This window comes from Phragmites australis, chromosome 13, assembly GCF_958298935.1.
Source record: "Phragmites australis chromosome 13, lpPhrAust1.1, whole genome shotgun sequence".
Lineage (NCBI taxonomy): Eukaryota > Viridiplantae > Streptophyta > Magnoliopsida > Poales > Poaceae > Phragmites > Phragmites australis.
In genome coordinates this window covers 28,573,970-28,592,258 of record NC_084933.1, presented here as the reverse complement: position 1 = coordinate 28,592,258, position 18,289 = coordinate 28,573,970, and the positions used below count along the sequence as shown (strand labels likewise).

The 18,289-nt window shown below is 43.3% G+C and overlaps 3 protein-coding genes across 9 annotated transcripts; 2 read left to right on the top strand and 1 right to left on the bottom strand.

Moving 5' to 3' along the window:
- Positions 1-646: 646 nt before the first annotated feature.
- Positions 647-2,120, top strand: LOC133889227 (uncharacterized protein Os04g0629400-like). The gene has a single exon (XM_062329719.1). The coding sequence runs from the start codon at positions 1,011-1,013 to the stop codon at positions 1,365-1,367; it is 357 nt and encodes a 118-aa protein (XP_062185703.1). The 5' UTR covers positions 647-1,010; the 3' UTR covers positions 1,368-2,120.
- Positions 2,121-2,281: 161 nt separating this feature from the next.
- On the top strand, positions 2,282-16,861 carry LOC133888075 (helicase-like transcription factor CHR28). 7 transcript variants are annotated; one of them, XR_009903707.1, is made up of 14 exons: positions 2,284-2,722; positions 9,054-9,793; positions 9,902-10,056; positions 10,181-10,252; positions 10,338-10,412; positions 10,502-11,468; positions 11,795-11,925; positions 12,391-12,624; positions 12,874-13,380; positions 13,483-13,692; positions 14,225-14,352; positions 15,023-15,086; positions 16,197-16,305; positions 16,408-16,861. XR_009903707.1 is itself a non-coding variant. In XM_062328186.1 (12 exons), exons 2-11 carry the CDS (start codon positions 9,109-9,111, stop codon positions 13,801-13,803), a joined length of 3,057 nt encoding a protein of 1,018 aa, XP_062184170.1. In that variant the 5' UTR covers positions 2,282-2,722; positions 9,054-9,108; the 3' UTR covers positions 13,804-13,848; positions 14,225-14,660. The 7 variants fall into 7 exon arrangements, 4 of the variants coding, with proteins under 4 accessions (XP_062184170.1, XP_062184168.1, XP_062184167.1 ...); XR_009903706.1 differs by lacking the exon at positions 16,197-16,305; XR_009903705.1 differs by having other exon boundaries at positions 16,197-16,861.
- LOC133888077 (uclacyanin-2-like) lies at positions 16,862-17,747 on the bottom strand. Its single transcript, XM_062328187.1, has 2 exons — positions 17,511-17,747; positions 16,862-17,403 (listed from the first exon to the last, which is right to left on the bottom strand). The coding sequence occupies exons 1-2, from the start codon at positions 17,743-17,745 to the stop codon at positions 17,012-17,014; spliced, it is 627 nt and encodes a 208-aa protein (XP_062184171.1). The 5' UTR covers positions 17,746-17,747; the 3' UTR covers positions 16,862-17,011.
- Positions 17,748-18,289: the final 542 nt, after the last annotated feature.

Here is an 18,289-nt window from a genome sequence, read left to right as displayed (position 1 = left end):
TTGTAGGTGGGAGTATCATATTAGCAGTGTCAGACTGTCAGTGTAACCAAAGCAATTATGCACCTGAATCAAAAGAGTTTTCAACAGAAATGGACCTGAAGCAGCACACCTAACCACCTAGGATAATGCACAAAACTGCAAGCTGTTTGTGGCCCAGTGCAACTCGTGACCAAATATTGAGATGTCACAGGTTGGCTTCAGCGTCGTGCTCATTTCTCTATCTTCTTATCAGAAACACAGAAGAAAAGCTGAAAGGGGAAAAGAGGACGATGCAAAGCATTGTTGGGAGAAACTACATGGACTGTGGTGAACAATGCTGTCACCATAACCTCCATTATCTCACATCTGTCCTGAACTTTCGTACTTTCTTTTCATCTTGTCCTTCACCAGCTGTGTCGGCAGAGTAAGTTCCATCACTGACAAGCTACAACAGATGGGTAGAATTATTTTCGTCGACTGAATTTCTGCTTGCTTTCTACTGATGGCAACTGGTACATACTTGAATTTGCCAGGTGAATGCAGCAGATTATGTGTGCAGAACACACCGCAGAAAATGACTTATCTTGATGTATTCTGACCTTTCTACTGCACAAAAACAACAGAGCACATAGCACTGCAACTGAAAACTGAACTACACTGAGTAAAATAAGATTGTTCATCGTTTACTCACCCGTAGTATAATGATACAATCCTATATTGTTTTGTATGGGTCGTTGGTAACAGCAACTAACAAATCTCTCTCCTTCACGGGAAGCCATGCACGAGTACTAATCCGACAACAAGCACCAACACCAAAAACAGCGAGGTGGCCAAGTGCCCCTTCCTCTGGATCCATCCCACCATCACCTCCACACCTCTCTCTCTCTCTCTTTCTCTCCCCGTGTGTGCTCTTCTGCATGAGCTTGTCAGAGAGTGGTAGCTAGAGAGAGTGAGTCGCAGAGCAAGAAGAAGAGATCAGAACGGAGGAGCAAGGAAGGAGAAGAGCAAGTGAGCAACCAGCTTCCATTCCAATGTGCTGTTACGTGGGCAAGGCCACCAAGATCTTCCTGTGCCTCGTCTCGGCGCTCCTCGTCGCGGGCCTCGTCCTCGGCTTCGGGCTGGCCCGCCGCACGTGGGGCGCCCGGAGTGCCCAGCCCGCGTGCCGGTGGCCCGACTGCCAGCAGCCTGACGAGCCCGTGTTCGGCGACCCGCTCCTCCCGGCTACCGGGAACGCCGCCACCACGCCGCCCAACCCGCTGACCCAGCCGGCCGTGGCCGCGTTCCCCGGGGCCGCTTCTTCTTCCGCTGCCGCGCCGCCTGCAAGCATGCCGTCCTTTGGGCCGCCTGGCCCGCTCTCGGTGGGCCTCGGCCCAGCGGCTCATGCATGAGGCGAAGAGTCAGTTTCTTTTCTTGTCTTTTCCTTTTCCTTTTCTTTTTGCTGGGAGCCAGAGTTGGTTTTTGGTTTGAATCTCTCTAAAATTAAAAATGCGCTGTGCATTATTTTCAACTAGCTAACTGCCCGTGCCTTTAAACTAAGTATAGAGATGTTAATATGTCATAAAGTGTTGTTAAATAAATACGTTGAGAGTAATACTTAGTTTGATCTCGGATACAATTAAAAATAACGAAGAGATTATTCACTAATTTTTTTAATTATTTTTTATTTTTATTAATAAAAGGAGTATCATATCTATAGTCGGTAAGGGAAGAAGAGGCTAAAGAAATATAATGATAATAAAAATAGATAAATTATTTAAATTTAAAAGATTTTTATTAGATAAAAGTGAGTAGAGAGAAGATATGACACATAAAAGTCGTGTTTTATACCGTTCAGATATATCGTTGCTAGGTGAGGTCTGACTCGTTCGGCTGTACAACTTGGTAAATTACTGTGAACGTGCCTTCAGCACGATGGTAAGGCGCCGGCGTTGTGCCGAACCCAGCCAGGCTTCAAGTCCGGCTGTCGCACGGGAGTTCTGATTTATTTCAGATTTCTCCAGCTTCTTCAGCGTGGTGCTACAGAAAGGATTACGACGTGCTCGTCGTCTACGGGATTCTTGATAGGTCCTGGTGATCTTTGGATGAACGCTTTCTTCAAGCTGTGTGTAGTTGTAGGGCTAGCATGTGCGTGCGTTAGGTGTGTGTGGAGTGGGTGCGTGTGTGAGGGGTAAGTGCGCGCGCGTTCATGTTCAGATACTACAGCTGTATTCAGTGGTGAAGAGTAAAAAAAAAAACTTGGTAAATTACTCTGTCGTGTCCTCGTCATTTCGTGGAACGGATAGACCAATGATTATGGTTAGAGTGTATCGTTACTTTACTAGTTTCCTCCAGTTTATGTTCAGCTTGACGCGGAAACAGAATTTTCTAGACTTGATCTTGCGAATTTCCAAGAAAGTTCCGTGAAAGTCCTAAACGGTCTTTGATGGCGTCTTATATAAATTAATAATGCCCCTTCCTGCCTTCCTTCTATCATAAGGCACCCTTCCCTCGCTTCCAAATCTTCGACCTACCATTTCTCACCAAAAAAAAACATCTGGACCAATCAAAACGTTCCGTTTCCCGCTCGCGATCTCTCGCCGACAAGTGGGCCCGAACGCCCGGGGCCCAGGCGCAGCCAGACAAAACTCAGCAACGCAACCACCTCGCCGAATAATTTCGCCGCGTCGTGTTCCTCGCTTCCGCCACCGCGCCGGCGTGCCGTCTCCCGTTGGTCTCCAGCCGCCGATTCGCGGGCACGGACGAGGTAAACCGGTGCCGATTTCGCTCCCTGTTGTGCTTTCTTTGGCCAGTTCTTGGTTTGAAATGTAACTTTATTATTAGATGTTTTCGTTGGACGCGAGTGTTGCGATTGGCGGCAAAATCGGACGGTATTGGTTCGGTTTGTGACGGAAAAGCGGTGGTTTTGAGCAGATTAGGGCTTTGGGATTGGTTTGATTGGCAGTTGGGGCAGGTTTAATCGATCGTGGAGATTGGGGTTGCGAATTATATTATTGGTTTCTGTACGTTAGTCAGTAGCGCCGCGATTCGCTAGTTTGTATCGATTCTTGCGATGTGAATGTCAGGCCGGCCTTGAACTAGCGCAAGATGTGGCGGCGACCTGAGCACGTGGGAACGAAGCAAGTTCGAATTGAAGAGTTGTCGGGTTGGGAGTGGTCAGATAGCGTGTGTGGGGCCCGGAGGGCAGTGTCTGGCTGTGGGGTTTATAACCCAGCCGTGTACTGGGTGAAAGACTAAGACAGAAATGGATTGAACCAATTCCCTCCGTTCTCAGATTCTTCTTCTTCTTCTCCAAGTTTCCTCCCCTATCTGGGAATCGTGTATAGCTCACGTCCCGGCGACCTCGTCGGTGGCAACGGGTGTGACAAGTGGTATCAGATTCACGCGATCCTCGGCAAATCAGCGGTGGAATCGTGCTTCGGCCAGGGTTGCTCGGCAGGTGTTCGAGCGTAAAATTCCTGGAGCCTACTCGATTCGGAGTCCGCGGTGGTGACGAAGGTTGGTTGGATTTCGATTTGGGTTGCTTGATTTGTTCGAGCGTAAAATCCCTCGATTGAATCCCAATCACGGCGGCGGTAGACTCGGCAGAGGGGACGAATTGGGGAGGAGTTGTCCGAACCGATCCTCTCTGACCACCTGACGATCACGGCGCCACCAAAGCCTTCTCCTCAAACAGCGTTCGTGTTGGAAGCTATGGAGGCGGCGGAGAAGCGGACGGATGAGCGATGGGATCGTATTCTGGAGAGCTTGGAGCTGTTGTTCGCCAAGGTGGGCACGATGGAGGATGCGCAACAGCACATGCGTGCTCAATTGGAGATCACATCCAAAGCGGTCGATCAATCTGCTCGTGACCATCTGGCTCTGGCACATCAGGTCGAGGCGACATCGCAGGCGGTGGTGAAAATGACGCTGACCCAGTTGGCGGAACCTGCTGATCACCACGGCCCCAATCATCCTCGTCTCGGCAACACCAAGGGCGATCCGTTGCTGCCGCGACCAGGATCACAGGTTCCCCAGTTTCCTTCTCCAGCCTCTTCATGTGCGCCTCCTATCCATTGTTCACCTGGTGGTCCATCTCGGATGGGAGATGATGCTCTGCATATTCCGCGTAATTCATTGCCCAAGTTATCATTCCCTAAATTTGATGGTGCTCATCCCCGCATTTGGAAGGATAAATGCTTGGATTATTTTCATTTGTATCACATTAGCACTGATTTCTGGGCAACAGCTGCTTCTCTGCATATGGAGGGCAATGCGGCTAAATGGCTGCAACTCTATAAACTGCAGTATGGCCTGGGTACTTGGGAGAGTTTTATTGCAGCAGTTGAGAACAAATTTGGTGCTCAGGATTATCGCACAGCACTTGGGGATTTGTTGGAATTGAAACAATCTGGAACAGTGGAGGAGTATATTGTAGCTTTTGATGATATGAGGTATCAAGTTTCTATGCACAATTCTGGATATGATGAACTCTTCTTTGTGACTCAGTTTGTAAAAGGGCTCAAATCTGAGTTAAGAGGAGCTGTGCAATCTCAGATCCCGACCACTGTAGACAGAGCCTCATTGTTGGCTAGAGTGCAGCAGCAGGTATGGACACGAGGGAAATTCAAGTTTTCTTCTCACAGTGCTGGTGCTAAGGGTTCCTTTCCTCAAGGCAAGGATGAGTCCAAAGGAGTTACAATGGGGACTGGTCTATGGAAGGAAAGGCAATTGAGGGATTATAGAAGAGCAAATGGATTGTGCTATTATTGTGGTGACAAGTTTGATGCTGCTCATGCCCAAACTTGCACTAAGAAGCCTCAAGCCCAACTTCATGCTTTGGTTTTGGAAGATCTGACAATGCCATTATCTGATACAGTGCTTCAACAATTGGAATTGGAGGATACTCAGTCCCCTGATTCCTATCATTTGTCCCTCAATGCTATATCTGGCACCATGGCGAAGGATCAAATGCGTATAAGAGCAATGGTCAAGAATCAAGTCATGCTAATGCTGGTGGATAGTGGTAGTTCACATAGTTTTGTGAATTCTGCATTAGTGCATAAGCTAGGTCTCTCGACCATATCTGTCCAGCCAGTGTCAGTCAAAGTAGCTAATGGAGCGATATTGGTGTGTGACCACATGGTACCTCAATTGGCATGGTGGGCTCAGGGACATACCTTTGAACATGACATGAGAATCCTTGACCTGGGAGCTTATGATGCCATATTGGGTTTTGATTGGCTTAAACTTCACAGCCCAATGATATGCCACTGGGAGCAGCAGATTATCCGGTTCTGCCACAAAGGTACACAAATTCAATTGCAAGGCATAGGGACACCTGATGCGTGTGTCACTGAAATGCCTGCTGAACAAGTGCTTAAATGGTGTCATGGCAATGAGGTATGGGCTTTAGCTGTTCTGCAATTTTTAGACCAACCTACTGACACTCCAATTTCAGACCAAGTGCAGTCTGTATTGTCGGATTTTCGAGATGTTTTTGGCGCACCTACCACCTTACCACCTGTTAGATGTTATGATCACTCTATTCCGTTGATTCCTGGTGCTGTCCCTGTAAATTCCAAACCATACCGATATTCTCCATTTCATAAAACTGAGATAGAGAGGCAGGTTAAACACTTATTGGAATCTGGCCTCATCATTCCAAGCACCAGCCCTTTTGCCTCTCCTGTGTTGCTCGTGCAGAAAAAAGACGGTTCTTGGCGTTTTTGTGTGGATTACAGAAAATTAAACTCTCTGACTGTCAAGAACAGATTCCCTATGCCCCTTATTGATGAAATCTTGGATGAGTTGAGTGGAGCACAATGGTTTACAAACTTGGACATGACGGCTGGATATCACCAAGTGAGAATGCAACCTGCCGATGAATTCAAAACGGCGTTTAAAACACATCATGGACATTATCAGTTTCGTGTTATGCCATTTGGTCTCACAAACGCTCCAGCGACATTTCAATGTGTCATGAATGATGTGCTGAGTTCTTTCCTCCGAAAGTTTGCACTAGTTTTTCTTGATGATATTCTGATCTACAGCCCTACCTTTGAAGATCATTTGGATCATATCAAACAAGTGTTGCACAAGTTGAGAGAACATCAGTTTTATCTCAAGCCTTCTAAATGTTCTTTTGCCCAACAACAGTTAATCTATTTAGGCCATATTATTTCGGTTGAAGGTGTTTCCACTGATCCTAGCAAGATTGAGGCAATGAACAACTGGCCAAAACCTACTAATGTCACTGAGTTAAGGGGTTTCTTAGGCCTCACTGGATATTATCGCAAGTTTGTGAAGAATTATGGTATTATGGCCAAACCTTTAACCAATTTGCTGAAAAAGAAACAATTTCAATGGAATATGGAGGCTGATAAGGCTTTTGTTCAGTTAAAAAAGGCAATGACCAGTACTCCTGTACTCGCTTTACCCAATTTCAATGAGCAATTTGAAATTGAAACCGATGCATGTGATTCTGGAGTTGGAGCAGTCCTCATGCAGAAGGGAAAACCCATAGCATTTATGAGCAAAGCTTTGGGAACTTTACATACACACTTGTCTATATATGAAAAAGAATTCTTGGCTCTCATCATGGCAGTAGACCGTTGGAGATCATATTTGCAGCGACAAGAATTTCTTATCAAAACTGATCACCGCAGCTTATGCTATTTGGGTGACCAAAAACTGCAATCTGATCTTCAACGCAAGGCTATGACCAGACTCATGGGACTCCAATTCAAAATCATTTATAAAAAAGGAAGTGAAAATAGTGCTGCTGATGCATTATCTAGAGTGGGTCACTTGTTGACATTGCAAGCTATTTCTGGAGTTATTCCGGTATGGATCCAAGAGGTGGTGAATTCCTATGTTACAGATCCACAAGCTCAATCCTTGCTGGCACAGTTGGCTATCTCCAGTCCAGACTCAAATGGCTATTCTCTCACTCAAGGGGTTATTAGACATCATAATCAAATTTGGATTGGCAACAATTCTGCCCTCAAAACTAAGTTGATTGCTGCACTGCACGCTAGTGCTATTGGAGGCCACTCTGGAGTTCAGGCAACTTACAATAGAGTGAAGAAGTTGTTTTGGTGGAAAGGTTTGAAGCAAGAAGTAGAGAGTTTTATCAAGCACTGTTTGGTCTGTCAACAAGCCAAACATGAGCATATCCACCCTGCTGGACTTTTACAGCCTCTTCCTATACCTGCTGGAGCTTGGCAGGACATTGCAATGGATTTTGTGGAGGGATTGCCTAAATCTGCAGGATGTGAGGTCATATTGGTTGTGGTGGACAGATTCTCTAAATATGCTCACTTTATACCAGTCAAACATCCTTACACTGCCTCTCAAATTGCTCAACTCTTCTTGGATCATGTGGTTAAGTTGCATGGAGTTCCTAAGACCATAGTCTCTGATCGAGATAAAGTCTTTGTCAGTTCGTTTTGGCGTGAGCTGTTTCGGCTGTTGGATACTAAGTTGCTGACCAGCACAGCTTATCATCCGCAAACGGATGGTCAAACGGAACGGGTAAATCAATGCTTGGAGATGTATCTCAGATGTGCTGTGCATGATTCTCCTAAACAGTGGCATTCCTGGCTGCCCTTAGCTGAGTTTTGGTACAATTGCTCCTTTCATTCGTCATTGGGATGTTCTCCATTTAAGGCTTTATATGGACATGATCCAAATTTGGGAGCCCTGCCTGATTTACCTTCTGCCGAACAACCAACAGTGGCTGATTTCCTTAAGGAACGAGAAGCCCATCACCAAGCTTTAAAGAAACATCTTGCTACAGCTCAGAATCGGATGAAGCTCCAAGCTGATCGCCATCGTTCGGACCGTGTTTTTCAAGTGGGGGAGCAAGTTTTGCTGAAGCTGCAACCATATGCTCAGTCTTCAGTGGTGCATAGGCCCTTTCCCAAATTGGCTTATAAGTATTTCGGTCCTTACAAAGTATTGCACAAAGTGGGTGAGGCTGCATATCGGCTGGATTTGCCAGATGGGGCTGCGGTGCATCCAGTGTTTCATGTCTCCCAATTGAAACCTTTTACACCTAATTACTCTCCAGTTTACTCTGTCCTGCCTCAGGTGGCCGAATTGGATGCGAAGGAGGTTGAACCTGAAGAGATTCTGGATCGTCGTTTGGTTAAAAAAGGAAATGCTGCTGTTCCACAAGTGTTGCTCAAATGGACGACCTTGCCGGCGGCTTTTGCTACCTGGGAGGACCTCTATGTGGTTCAGCAGCGTTTTCCTCATGCCATTGCTTGGGGACAAGCAACGTCTCAAGCGGGGGGAAGTGTCAGGCCGGCCTTGAACTAGCGCAAGATGTGGCGGCGACCTGAGCACGTGGGAACGAAGCAAGTTCGAATTGAAGAGTTGTCGGGTTGGGAGTGGTCAGATAGCGTGTGTGGGGCCCGGAGGGCAGTGTCTGGCTGTGGGGTTTATAACCCAGCCGTGTACTGGGTGAAAGACTAAGACAGAAATGGATTGAACCAATTCCCTCCGTTCTCAGATTCTTCTTCTTCTTCTCCAAGTTTCCTCCCCTATCTGGGAATCGTGTATAGCTCACGTCCCGGCGACCTCGTCGGTGGCAACGGGTGTGACAGTGAAATAACAATCCGATGATATTTTTCCTGTTCCTGTTGTGATAAATCTACTTCGCTTATGTTGTTGCCCTTGGATAACTGCGTTGGAGTTTTCAATTCTTTTATTTTTGAAGTGGCGACTTCTCGACCACAGTATAGCAGAAAAAAGGGGAAAAAATGCATTTTGTTAACTTCGTTGGAATTTACATCTTGCTGTCGAGTATCTACTATTGACTGCCTCTTGCACACTGTTGTCTCGTCCTTTCGTGTAGGCAAATACATTTCTTGTTGTGGAAGTGTTGTTTTCTTGTTTAGAATTTAGACTTCAGAGCTTGTAATATTGCCAACCCTGACATGTGTAGCTGCAATTTCGTTTCCCATCTTGATGTTTACATGCTAGTTGATCCACTGAGATCTAACCACAATGTGATCTGCTTGAGTGCTTGGTGCACTATTTGTTCACGAGATGGTATCCAAGCGTGCTGATTTCGATTACTTTGATTATAGTTGGTGGTTAAAGCTAAACATAACAGATATCTGACAAAACACAAATTCGACGCCCATGTTTGCAAGCAGTATGGACATTATTGATGTAAGTTCAGATAGTGAAGACATTATTGACCTGTGCTCAGATAGTGAAGACAACATTGATTTGCATTCAGACAGAGAAGATGATCTTGGTTGTGAGGATCCCGATAATAGTTTTCACCAGCTTCGTGTTTCTCCCATCACAACATCTGACCAGAATAGCGTACAACCACCAATAAGCTTGGAAGACTATGATTGGTTAAGTTGTATTCAGGCTTCATCCTCCCATAGGCCTGCTGAGAACAGGTCAACCACTGAAATGAGCAAGGTTCCTTTTGCTCCGGTGAACCATGGTTCTTTTATGGGGATGCCACATGATTCTGCACATGCTATTCCTATTGGCCAGTGGATTGATAATGTGGGGACACTGCATGTAAGTGACGATAACAAGAAGACTCTTCCATTGTCACTAACAAATGGTACTGCTGCAAAATCTGAACATTTCTATGCTTCAAATGATGCGCATCAGTTTCCACAATCTTTCACTCAGGGAAGCTCTAGAATTTTCAGTGAAAATAGGATTCTGCATCAATCAATTGAGCCCAATCATTCAAGTTTAGGTGACAACAGGATCAAGGAAGAGCTCACTGTGAAGTCTAATGGTTTTCAAAGATGTCTTGCCAATGGAAATGGGATGTCTTCATCTACAATGCCAACAGGTGATTTGTACTGCTATCCATGAAACATTCTGATTTGAGTAATCCTACATAAGGATTTGTATTTGTGTGAAGTGTGGATAATAAGATAATTTTGTTTGAAACTGTCAGATGATGTCTATGTATATGGAGGTCCACGTTCACATAGGATTTTCCCTCCGCCGATGCCATCCATGGCTTCTGTTAATGATGCTGAAGTTGCTAATGACGTTGAAAAAAGGCTTTTTGGTTTTAATGAGAAAGTTGTATATGAAGAAGCCCTGCAGGTATGGATCTTTGGTTGATTGATACAGACATGGCGCTCTGATGACATAGATACCTAATTGAATGGTATTTCTATCTTATCATACTCGGTACGAACCATACTAATTTCTCCCAAACTATATGCAGCATATCAGTCAGGAAAAAAAGGAAGAAGATCTGCCTGAAGGTGTTATGTCAGTATCACTCCTTAAGCATCAGGTAACCTTTTTTTAATCTCAGTTATGCAATTATTATGCTTATTCTGAAAGCCCTCTTCACTTATATGTTCTTTTATGTTTGAAAGAAAATAGCATTAGCTTGGATGATTTCCAAGGAGAATAGTTCGCATTGTCCAGGTGGAATTTTGGCAGATGATCAGGTTATATGTTTTTTCTACCTTATTGAAGTAGCTTTTAGTTCTTCCTACCAGATTCCTTTATACTAAGCACTTAAATTTCTGTTACACAGGGTCTTGGGAAGACAATATCAACGATTGCACTTATACAGAAGGAGAGGGTTCAGCAGTCTAGGTTCATGGCTGATTTTTACCGTACGAAATCTGTACTAAGCGTTGATGACGATGATGACGTAGTGGTTGTCATGGACAAGAAAGAACTGAAGGACGAACCCCAGAATAAGCTAGATAATTCTACACCATTGCATGTTGCCACCGGTCTTAAGTCCTGTGCTAGTCGGTCAAGGGCTGCTGCGGATAGTATAGTCGAGACCATTGAAGTTGAACCCAAGAAGAAGACCAGAGTGAGATCCACTGCATCAACCTTGAAGTCCAATACTAGAGCAGCTGCAGGAACATTGGTGGTGTGCCCCGCTAGTGTTCTTAAGCAGTGGGCTAATGAGTTGTCTGTGAAGGTTATGGAAAGTGCTAAATTGTCTGTTTTGGTTTATCATGGAGGTTCAAGGACTAGAGATCCAACTGAGTTGGCAACATATGATGTTGTTGTCACCACATACACAACTGTGGCCCATGAAGTGCCTAAAGAAAACTCTGATGATGAGCAAAAGAACAATGAAATGTATGGAATATGTCCGGAATTTTGCGTCGGCAGCAAAAGAAAACAACCCCCACTAGAGCAGAGCAAGGCAAAGGAAAATAAACCAAATGGAGGGCCACTTGCCAGGGTACGATGGTTCAGAGTTGTACTAGATGAAGCTCAGACAATAAAAAATTACCGGACTCAAGTGGCTAGAGCTTGTTGTGGACTGAGCGCGGAAAGGAGATGGTGCTTATCAGGAACACCCATACAAAATAAAATTGATGATCTATACAGCTATTTCTGTTTCTTGAAATACGAACCATATTCTGAATTTAGTTCGTTTTCCGATATGATAAAGAACCCAATTTCTAAAGATCCAGTTCGAGGCTATAAGAAGCTTCAAGCTATCTTGAGGATAGTTCTACTGCGGCGCACAAAAGGTGAATAAAATACGTTGACTACATATATCTGTATGCAATTTGGACCTATGAGCTACACCATAAAACCTGCACCGGTGCACGCTTTAATGCTTTGGCCGACAAAACTTAGTAATTCCCCACTTAACCTGGAACTACTCACAACCATGAAAACTTTGTTCGGCACCTTTCGATTTCCTTTGTGTTCTGTACTTTGTTTTTCTGCAAAAAAGATCCTTAGTGTTTCGTGTATCTTAACCTTTTAGATGTTTCAGTATCTGACTGTTACTTCGTTCTTCATTGTTTGTGATATTTTTTCATTGATCTATCTTGAACTGTTTTCCATTCAGAAACACTTATTGATGGAGAACCAATCATTAAACTACCACCAAAGACAATTCAGCTGAGTAAAATAGATTTCACCCAAGATGAGCGAGCTTTCTACTTGACACTTGAAGAAGGCTCTCGGCAAAAGTTCAAGGTACCTTCAAGTTTACATCAACTTTTTCTTATGCAATCTTTTTGCAGTCATGTTGCATTATACTGTCTAATCTCAGATGTAGTATCCTTGCTGGATGCTCGTTTCTTATCTGAAATTTTGAACATAGAAAATTAATGGTTTTAATGCTCTCTCGTTTCAGTCATTCCTTCCTGTACAATAGATTTCCCTGTCCTCCGGTCGTCCTACGTGACAAATATTAAATACATGTTGATATAGTGGGGCAATATACTTTAGAGCTCTTCACTTTTGATGAGCATGAGCCAAATATTTGCATTACCTTAATGAACATTAGGTTTACCTTTCCATTATCAAATAAAAATAGATTCAAGCCTTTAATGAATTATTCCATATTCAGTTTGCATTTTTCTCTTTCAAAATAGGTTTAGTTGTTCAGAAATCTCAGCGTGAAATGTCTGATGCTCATATGTTGTGTTCACAATACAGGCATATGATGCTGCTGGGACGATAAAGGAAAATTATGCAAACATCCTTGTGTTGCTGTTGCGGCTTCGGCAGGCTTGTGACCATCCTCTTCTTTTGAAGGGGCAAAAATCAGATTTGATTGACAATGGCTCTGTAGAAAGGGCAAAGCAACTTCCTAAGGAAACAGTGACAAATTTGCTTGAAAAGCTGGAAAGAGATTCTGCAATTTGTTCCATATGCAGTGTAAGCAATCAGGTCACTCAAAATCTGTACATGCAAAGTTTGTTACCTTGAAATAGTTTTCCGTTTGATACCTAAACTTTTTTTTCGTTTGCTCATCGAATATTTCATTTTATGAAGAAGAGAAAAAAGTGAACTTAAACAAGGGCTTTTCAAAATTTTATGAACTAAGCAAATGATCACTGGGTTTTATTTTAGCTAAATGTTATTTAGTCCACAACTGTTTTGAGGAGTAAAATATTTCATTTTCTCCCCATTTTGCAGGACCCACCTGAGGATGCTGTTGTAGCAACATGTGGTCATGTTTTTTGCTATCAGTGTGTATATGGAAGCTTAATAAGCGATGAGAATGTCTGCCCCTCTCCACTTTGCAGAAAGGAAATAAGTGCTCAATCTGTTTTTTCACCTGCAGCATTAAACCTTTGTATCTTGTCTAAATTGGAGTCTGATGCAACAACTAGTTGTTCTACAGCTGCGGACAAACTGTCCTCAATCTGTGAAAGTAGTTACATCTCCTCAAAGATCCGGGCAGCCGTGGACATACTTAACTCAATCATCAACACGTGCACCCTTACAGGGGGTGACACTACAGAATCAGTGCCAGGCGAGACAGCTCCTGTTAAAGCAATAGTCTTCACCCAGTGGACTGGCATGTTGGATTTGCTGGAGCTTTCACTGAAAAGCAATCATATTGAATTCAGGAGACTAGATGGGTCGATGTCTCTGAACATAAGAGAAAGCGCAGTGACAGAGTTCAAGACTGACCCAGAGGTCCGTTTTCTTGCATTCTATCTTTTTTTTCTTCTTATTCAGCATTATGTGTAAACATTCGCCACGTAAATATAGAGTTCATTCATCATTTTCATTCTCCAGGTGAGAGTAATGATTATGTCACTGAAGGCTGGCAATCTTGGTCTAAACATGATAGCTGCTTGCCATGTGATTATGCTTGATCCTTGGTGGAATCCTTATGCAGAGGACCAAGCAGTTGATAGAGCACATAGAATTGGTCAGACCCGCCCTGTTAATGTTTCCCGTTTAACAATTAAAGACACGGTGGAAGATCGAATTTTAGCTCTGCAGGTAATGCTTTTGTTGATGTATTTTCATTTTGAGATCATGATCTTTTTTTCCACTTAGAGGACACACATTTTATTAGTCGTATGAGTTTAGGGAATGTTTGGATGGCATTGACAGCTCAACAGCAAAATGGTCAGATTCAGTTTAGAATCATAAAAAGTACTAATTTTTAAGACACCTGATGTGTCTCCCACTTTCAGTTATTTTTTTAATCTTGTGTGTTGGGAGGTGGTCAGCCAATTTGAAGCCGAATTCCGTGCCACATCTTATATCTGATGATCCATAATGAAATAATGATCAATGTGAGGCTGATGATTGGCACAAAGCAGCTGCAGACTGCGCACATATGCAATTTGAAACACATATCTTTTTTTCGAAATACTGTTTGTTGGAAGTTCTATTTGAGGTACTCTACATATTATGGAGCAGACACTGCTGATCAATTCATTATGGACCGTCTTACCATGCTTGTGTTTGTCTTCTGTCTTTTTTTTTCTCACTTTTGCTAACACAATGTGTATATTTCTCTGGCCAGGAGAATAAGAGAAAGATGGTCCAATCTGTGTTCGGCGAGGACAAGTCCAGCGGCAATGCTACTCGGCTCACCGTAGAAGACCTCAGATATCTCTTCATGGTGTGATGGCACCTTGTAATTCTTTGTAGGTCTGATGATTTTTTCCCCTGACAATCCTTACACATAGGCTAGTTACAGCTGATCAGAGTCTTTGGCACCATTGGTTATGCAAGTAGGTTGTATTTTGGAGCTGAGGTCGTGCATGTTTATGCACCTCACCATTGTCGATGCCTCCGCCTAAGCCTCATTTTTGCATTGCTCTGTATGTTGGCCAATGCAGGGCTCAGCTGGCTTTTGTAATTATGCCCAGGGGAGCTCGTAAGAGAACTCCTCCATCTGCATGAGGAAATTGTGTGTGTATATACGACATAGATACCCGTAGAATTTGTTCCTTTCATCGTGGCATACCTAACACAGAAATGAGAAATCTTTATCTGGTTCTACACAAGAATAGATTGCTAATTGCGTTTGGTCAACTAGCGTCAACAGTGGCCTAGCCTAGTTCTCTTTCCCGTTCTTTTTATTTTATTTTTTATCTGCTACTTATGACGCGTTGTAGATAGATGGGGTGGGACAAATGTGAATTCGGTTGTTTAAAAGTTTTAATTATTTAGCTTTTCAAATCAGGTGTTCTGATTTCAATTAATAAATAGGTACCTCCTTTCCCTCAGAAAACGTTGTGTTTGAATTAACAAATTTGTTAATCAAGTACTAATTCATTTCTTTTTCTTTTTTCCTTGGTTTGGTTTCTTTCTACAGGCCATCTAAGGTGCTATGATGGACTAGTTTCAGCCTGCCTTTCTTTGTTGCTTTTCCAGTTTTGGTCAGTTGTTTCCTTCTTTTCCATGCATTATTTATTTGATCAATATCTTTTAGAAAATCGGTAGTCAGCATATTTTACAAGCCATATTGATTCAATATTTTTCACAAGCCATGTTGATCCAATATTTTGCACATTATGTTGGTACAATACAAGGACTTGATTCGACATTTTTTTAAGGAAAAATGTGGATCCAACATTTTTATGTCAGCTAGAAAATTTTGGATTCTACAGTATTTACATGCCATGTTGATTCAACATTTTTTACAAGCCTTGTTGGTTCAATATTTTTCCCGAGCCATGTTGATTCAATATTTTTCACATGCCATGTTGATTTAACTTTGTTCACATTACATGTATCCAATATTTTTCAAGTCATCTTAAAATGTGGATCCAATATTTTTATGTCATCTAAAAAATATGAGGATTCAACATTTTTACAAGACATGTTGATTTAACTTTTTACATTACGTGGATCCAATATTTTTCAAGTCATCTTAAAAATGTGGATGCAACATTTTTTATGTCATCGAAAAAATAAGGATTCAACATTTTTTACAAGCCATGTTGATTTAAAAAATTTCACATTTCATGTTTCAATGTTGATGGATCCAATCTTTTTTTTAAATGTTGAATTATGTTTTGCAAAATGTTGAGTCAATTTTTTTTTTAAAAAAGAGTGAATAATGAAGGTATTTTAACAAATTGTACATAAAATATTGAGCACGTTTTTGCTAAAAAAATTAATGAGGTTTCACAAATTGTTGAGTAGTTTTCTTCTAAAATTAGATTTCACAAATTGCTAAATCATTTCATGTATCTATGTTGAACAACATCTTTTTTTATTTATTAAATTTGTAGATATGCAAATCACTGTCCTACTTTCATTTCTTTCCTGACTGTTCATTTTTTTAGAATTAAATGGCTTTTTACTCCTGACTGTTCATTAGAGAGTTAGTTTAGTTAATTATAATTGCACATGCAATACGAATTGGATTATACTTCCCTGATAATTTCTCTTTGCGGATCATCTTACTGTGCTTGTGTTTGTCTTCTCTTTCTCCCCATCATTGCGAATTTTCTTTTTCAAAACGTGTGTGTTTGTTTTGTCAGTTTGTCCGAACAAGAGAAGGATGATGAAAGGAAAGTGAAAATTCCACTAGTACTCTCCGACATATAGGTTACCAGGATTATTTATTTGTGTTGATATTCGTGTTATATGGTATGTGAAAAAAATTATGAGATAAGTAAAAGAATTAATGAGTGTATGAATATCAGATGAAATGAATGGATAAGATAACCCGTGTATCCACACCTATAACAGATGGATCGGCAGGGACATATTCCGTGACCACGCAACTGACAAGCTCAGCAAAGAACTCAGATATCTCTTTGATGTGTGATTACAGCTTCGTACAGGCCTTCATACCGCTGGTGCCTTTTGAATTAATAATACACTTTCCCATGTTTGACATCATTTATGTAACGATTTATTTTCCCCTCTGAACTCAACTGGATGCTAAAAATTGTAATAAGGACTAGGCTACGTGCATTGAACCATGCAGAGGCCGGAACATTATTTCCATTATGTAAAAAAGAAGTTGTAGAATGCTACAGGGTATATGACGTTGTTTTGTGGTTTTGGACTTATGAAAGCATGGTATATTTACCGAGCCCTGTTCTGAAAGCATGGATTTTGCAAGAATTCTACATTCAGTTGGAGTGGATGTTTCCTTCCCGATGAGGTTTCGAATTCAAGAATTGCGACACAACGACGATACCGGAATGAAGAATATTCAAATTTCAACTCAGCGACACATGGAGATACAATGTATTGAAAAAGAGCTATCTGGGTACACAAAACAACGGTGCAAGTACAACCATGGACCAACCAAAATCAAATGTGAAATGTTCACGCGGGAGCTCGATCAGAAGGCAGCAAGCAAGGCTCCTCCGACGCCAAGGCCTAGCACCAGCTTCACCGCAAGATCGGCCGCGCTGGCCGTCGGCACCGCCGAGTTCCCCTTCGGCGTCGGCGTCGGCGTCGGCGTCGGCGGCGGCGGCGGCGGCGGCGGCGGCAAGGCCGGACTCTTCTCGCCCTGCGGCGGCGCGGCGGCGGAGTCCGCGACCGTTATGGCCACCTTCTGGCCCTGATTGCAGTGCGTCCCCGTCTTGCACGCGAAGTACCTCGTGCCGGCCGTGTCGAACTTGAAGGCGGTTCTGCCGCTGCTGTTCGATGACACCGGGCTGGAGAAGCTGCACACATTGTAGTTCGCCTCCGACAGCTCGTCGACGGTGTGCGTTGACCCGTAAGTGAACTCTGCACCGTGCACGCCATGGACACGTACGCACATATCAGATCGAGATGTAGCCAAATACAGGGACACGGGGTGACATACAGCAGGGAGGATTCGGGAGCTCACGTACCGACGGTGTCGCCGACGCTGACCGGGTTCTTGGTCGACCAGTCGCCAAAATCCACGCCAAGCCCCCACTCGATCGTGAAGTTCTTGGCGGCAGCGAGCTCGGCGATGGCGGCCAACGCCGTGAGGGCGACCAGAGCCTTCGCCAGCGCTGACATTCTCGCACAAGCTATGGCTGGAAGAGGCTGCAGAAGAGTTGGAGATCGAGATGTGTTGCACAGGCAAATGGTACGGTGCATCTGGCACGCGAATATATGGAGCTTCGCGGCAGCCGGCCGGTGGCTGCATCGCGCAATGTATGACGATTGGTACGGTTGACGACGAGCTAGGAAGTCGCCCGTATCACATGCCCCATTTGCATCGCCACCAACAGGAAGGCGAGAGTATGCTAATGCCAGTTGTTTGATTGGGTCTTTTGTGGTTGCAGTTCACGAGATCTGCACGACGGAGTTAATTAGTTGAATCGATTGATCAGAAGGGAGTTGACAAGTTATCGCATTTGAATGTTATACAATACTCGTGCTGTGATGTGATTAGATGGGTTGGCGTTTACTTGTTCTTTATCAATAAGTGGTACGGTACTTAGGCTGTAATGCTCTATCATTGTATGTGCGTTCACTCCGCTCCTACCTACCTCCCGATCGAGGAGGACCTGTTCGCACTTCTCAGGGTGACCATTTCGAATGCTCCAAGGGAAAATACGCTGCATATTCTACTCATATGCTACTTCCTTGAATCACGACGAAGCTCACGTTTTCGACATGGTCATAGTCTCCAGCACAT

Excerpts from the sequence above, each read along its gene's own strand:
- LOC133889227 (XM_062329719.1), top strand. The coding sequence starts at position 1,011 with ATGTGCTGTTACGTGGGCAAGGCCACCAAGATCTTCCTGTGCCTCGTC.
- LOC133888077 (XM_062328187.1), bottom strand. The coding sequence starts at position 17,745 with ATGCACCGTACCATTTGCCTGTGCAACACATCTCGATCTCCAACTCTT. Across the intron at positions 17,404-17,510 it reads CAGCGTCGGCGACACCGTCG|AGTTCACTTACGGGTCAACG; the intron begins GTACGTGAGCTC and ends TGCACGGTGCAG.
- LOC133888075 (XM_062328184.1), top strand. The coding sequence starts at position 9,109 with ATGTTTGCAAGCAGTATGGACATTATTGATGTAAGTTCAGATAGTGAA. Across the intron at positions 13,381-13,482 it reads AGTTCAAGACTGACCCAGAG|GTGAGAGTAATGATTATGTC; the intron begins GTCCGTTTTCTT and ends TTCATTCTCCAG. Across the intron at positions 13,693-14,224 it reads ATCGAATTTTAGCTCTGCAG|GAGAATAAGAGAAAGATGGT; the intron begins GTAATGCTTTTG and ends TTCTCTGGCCAG.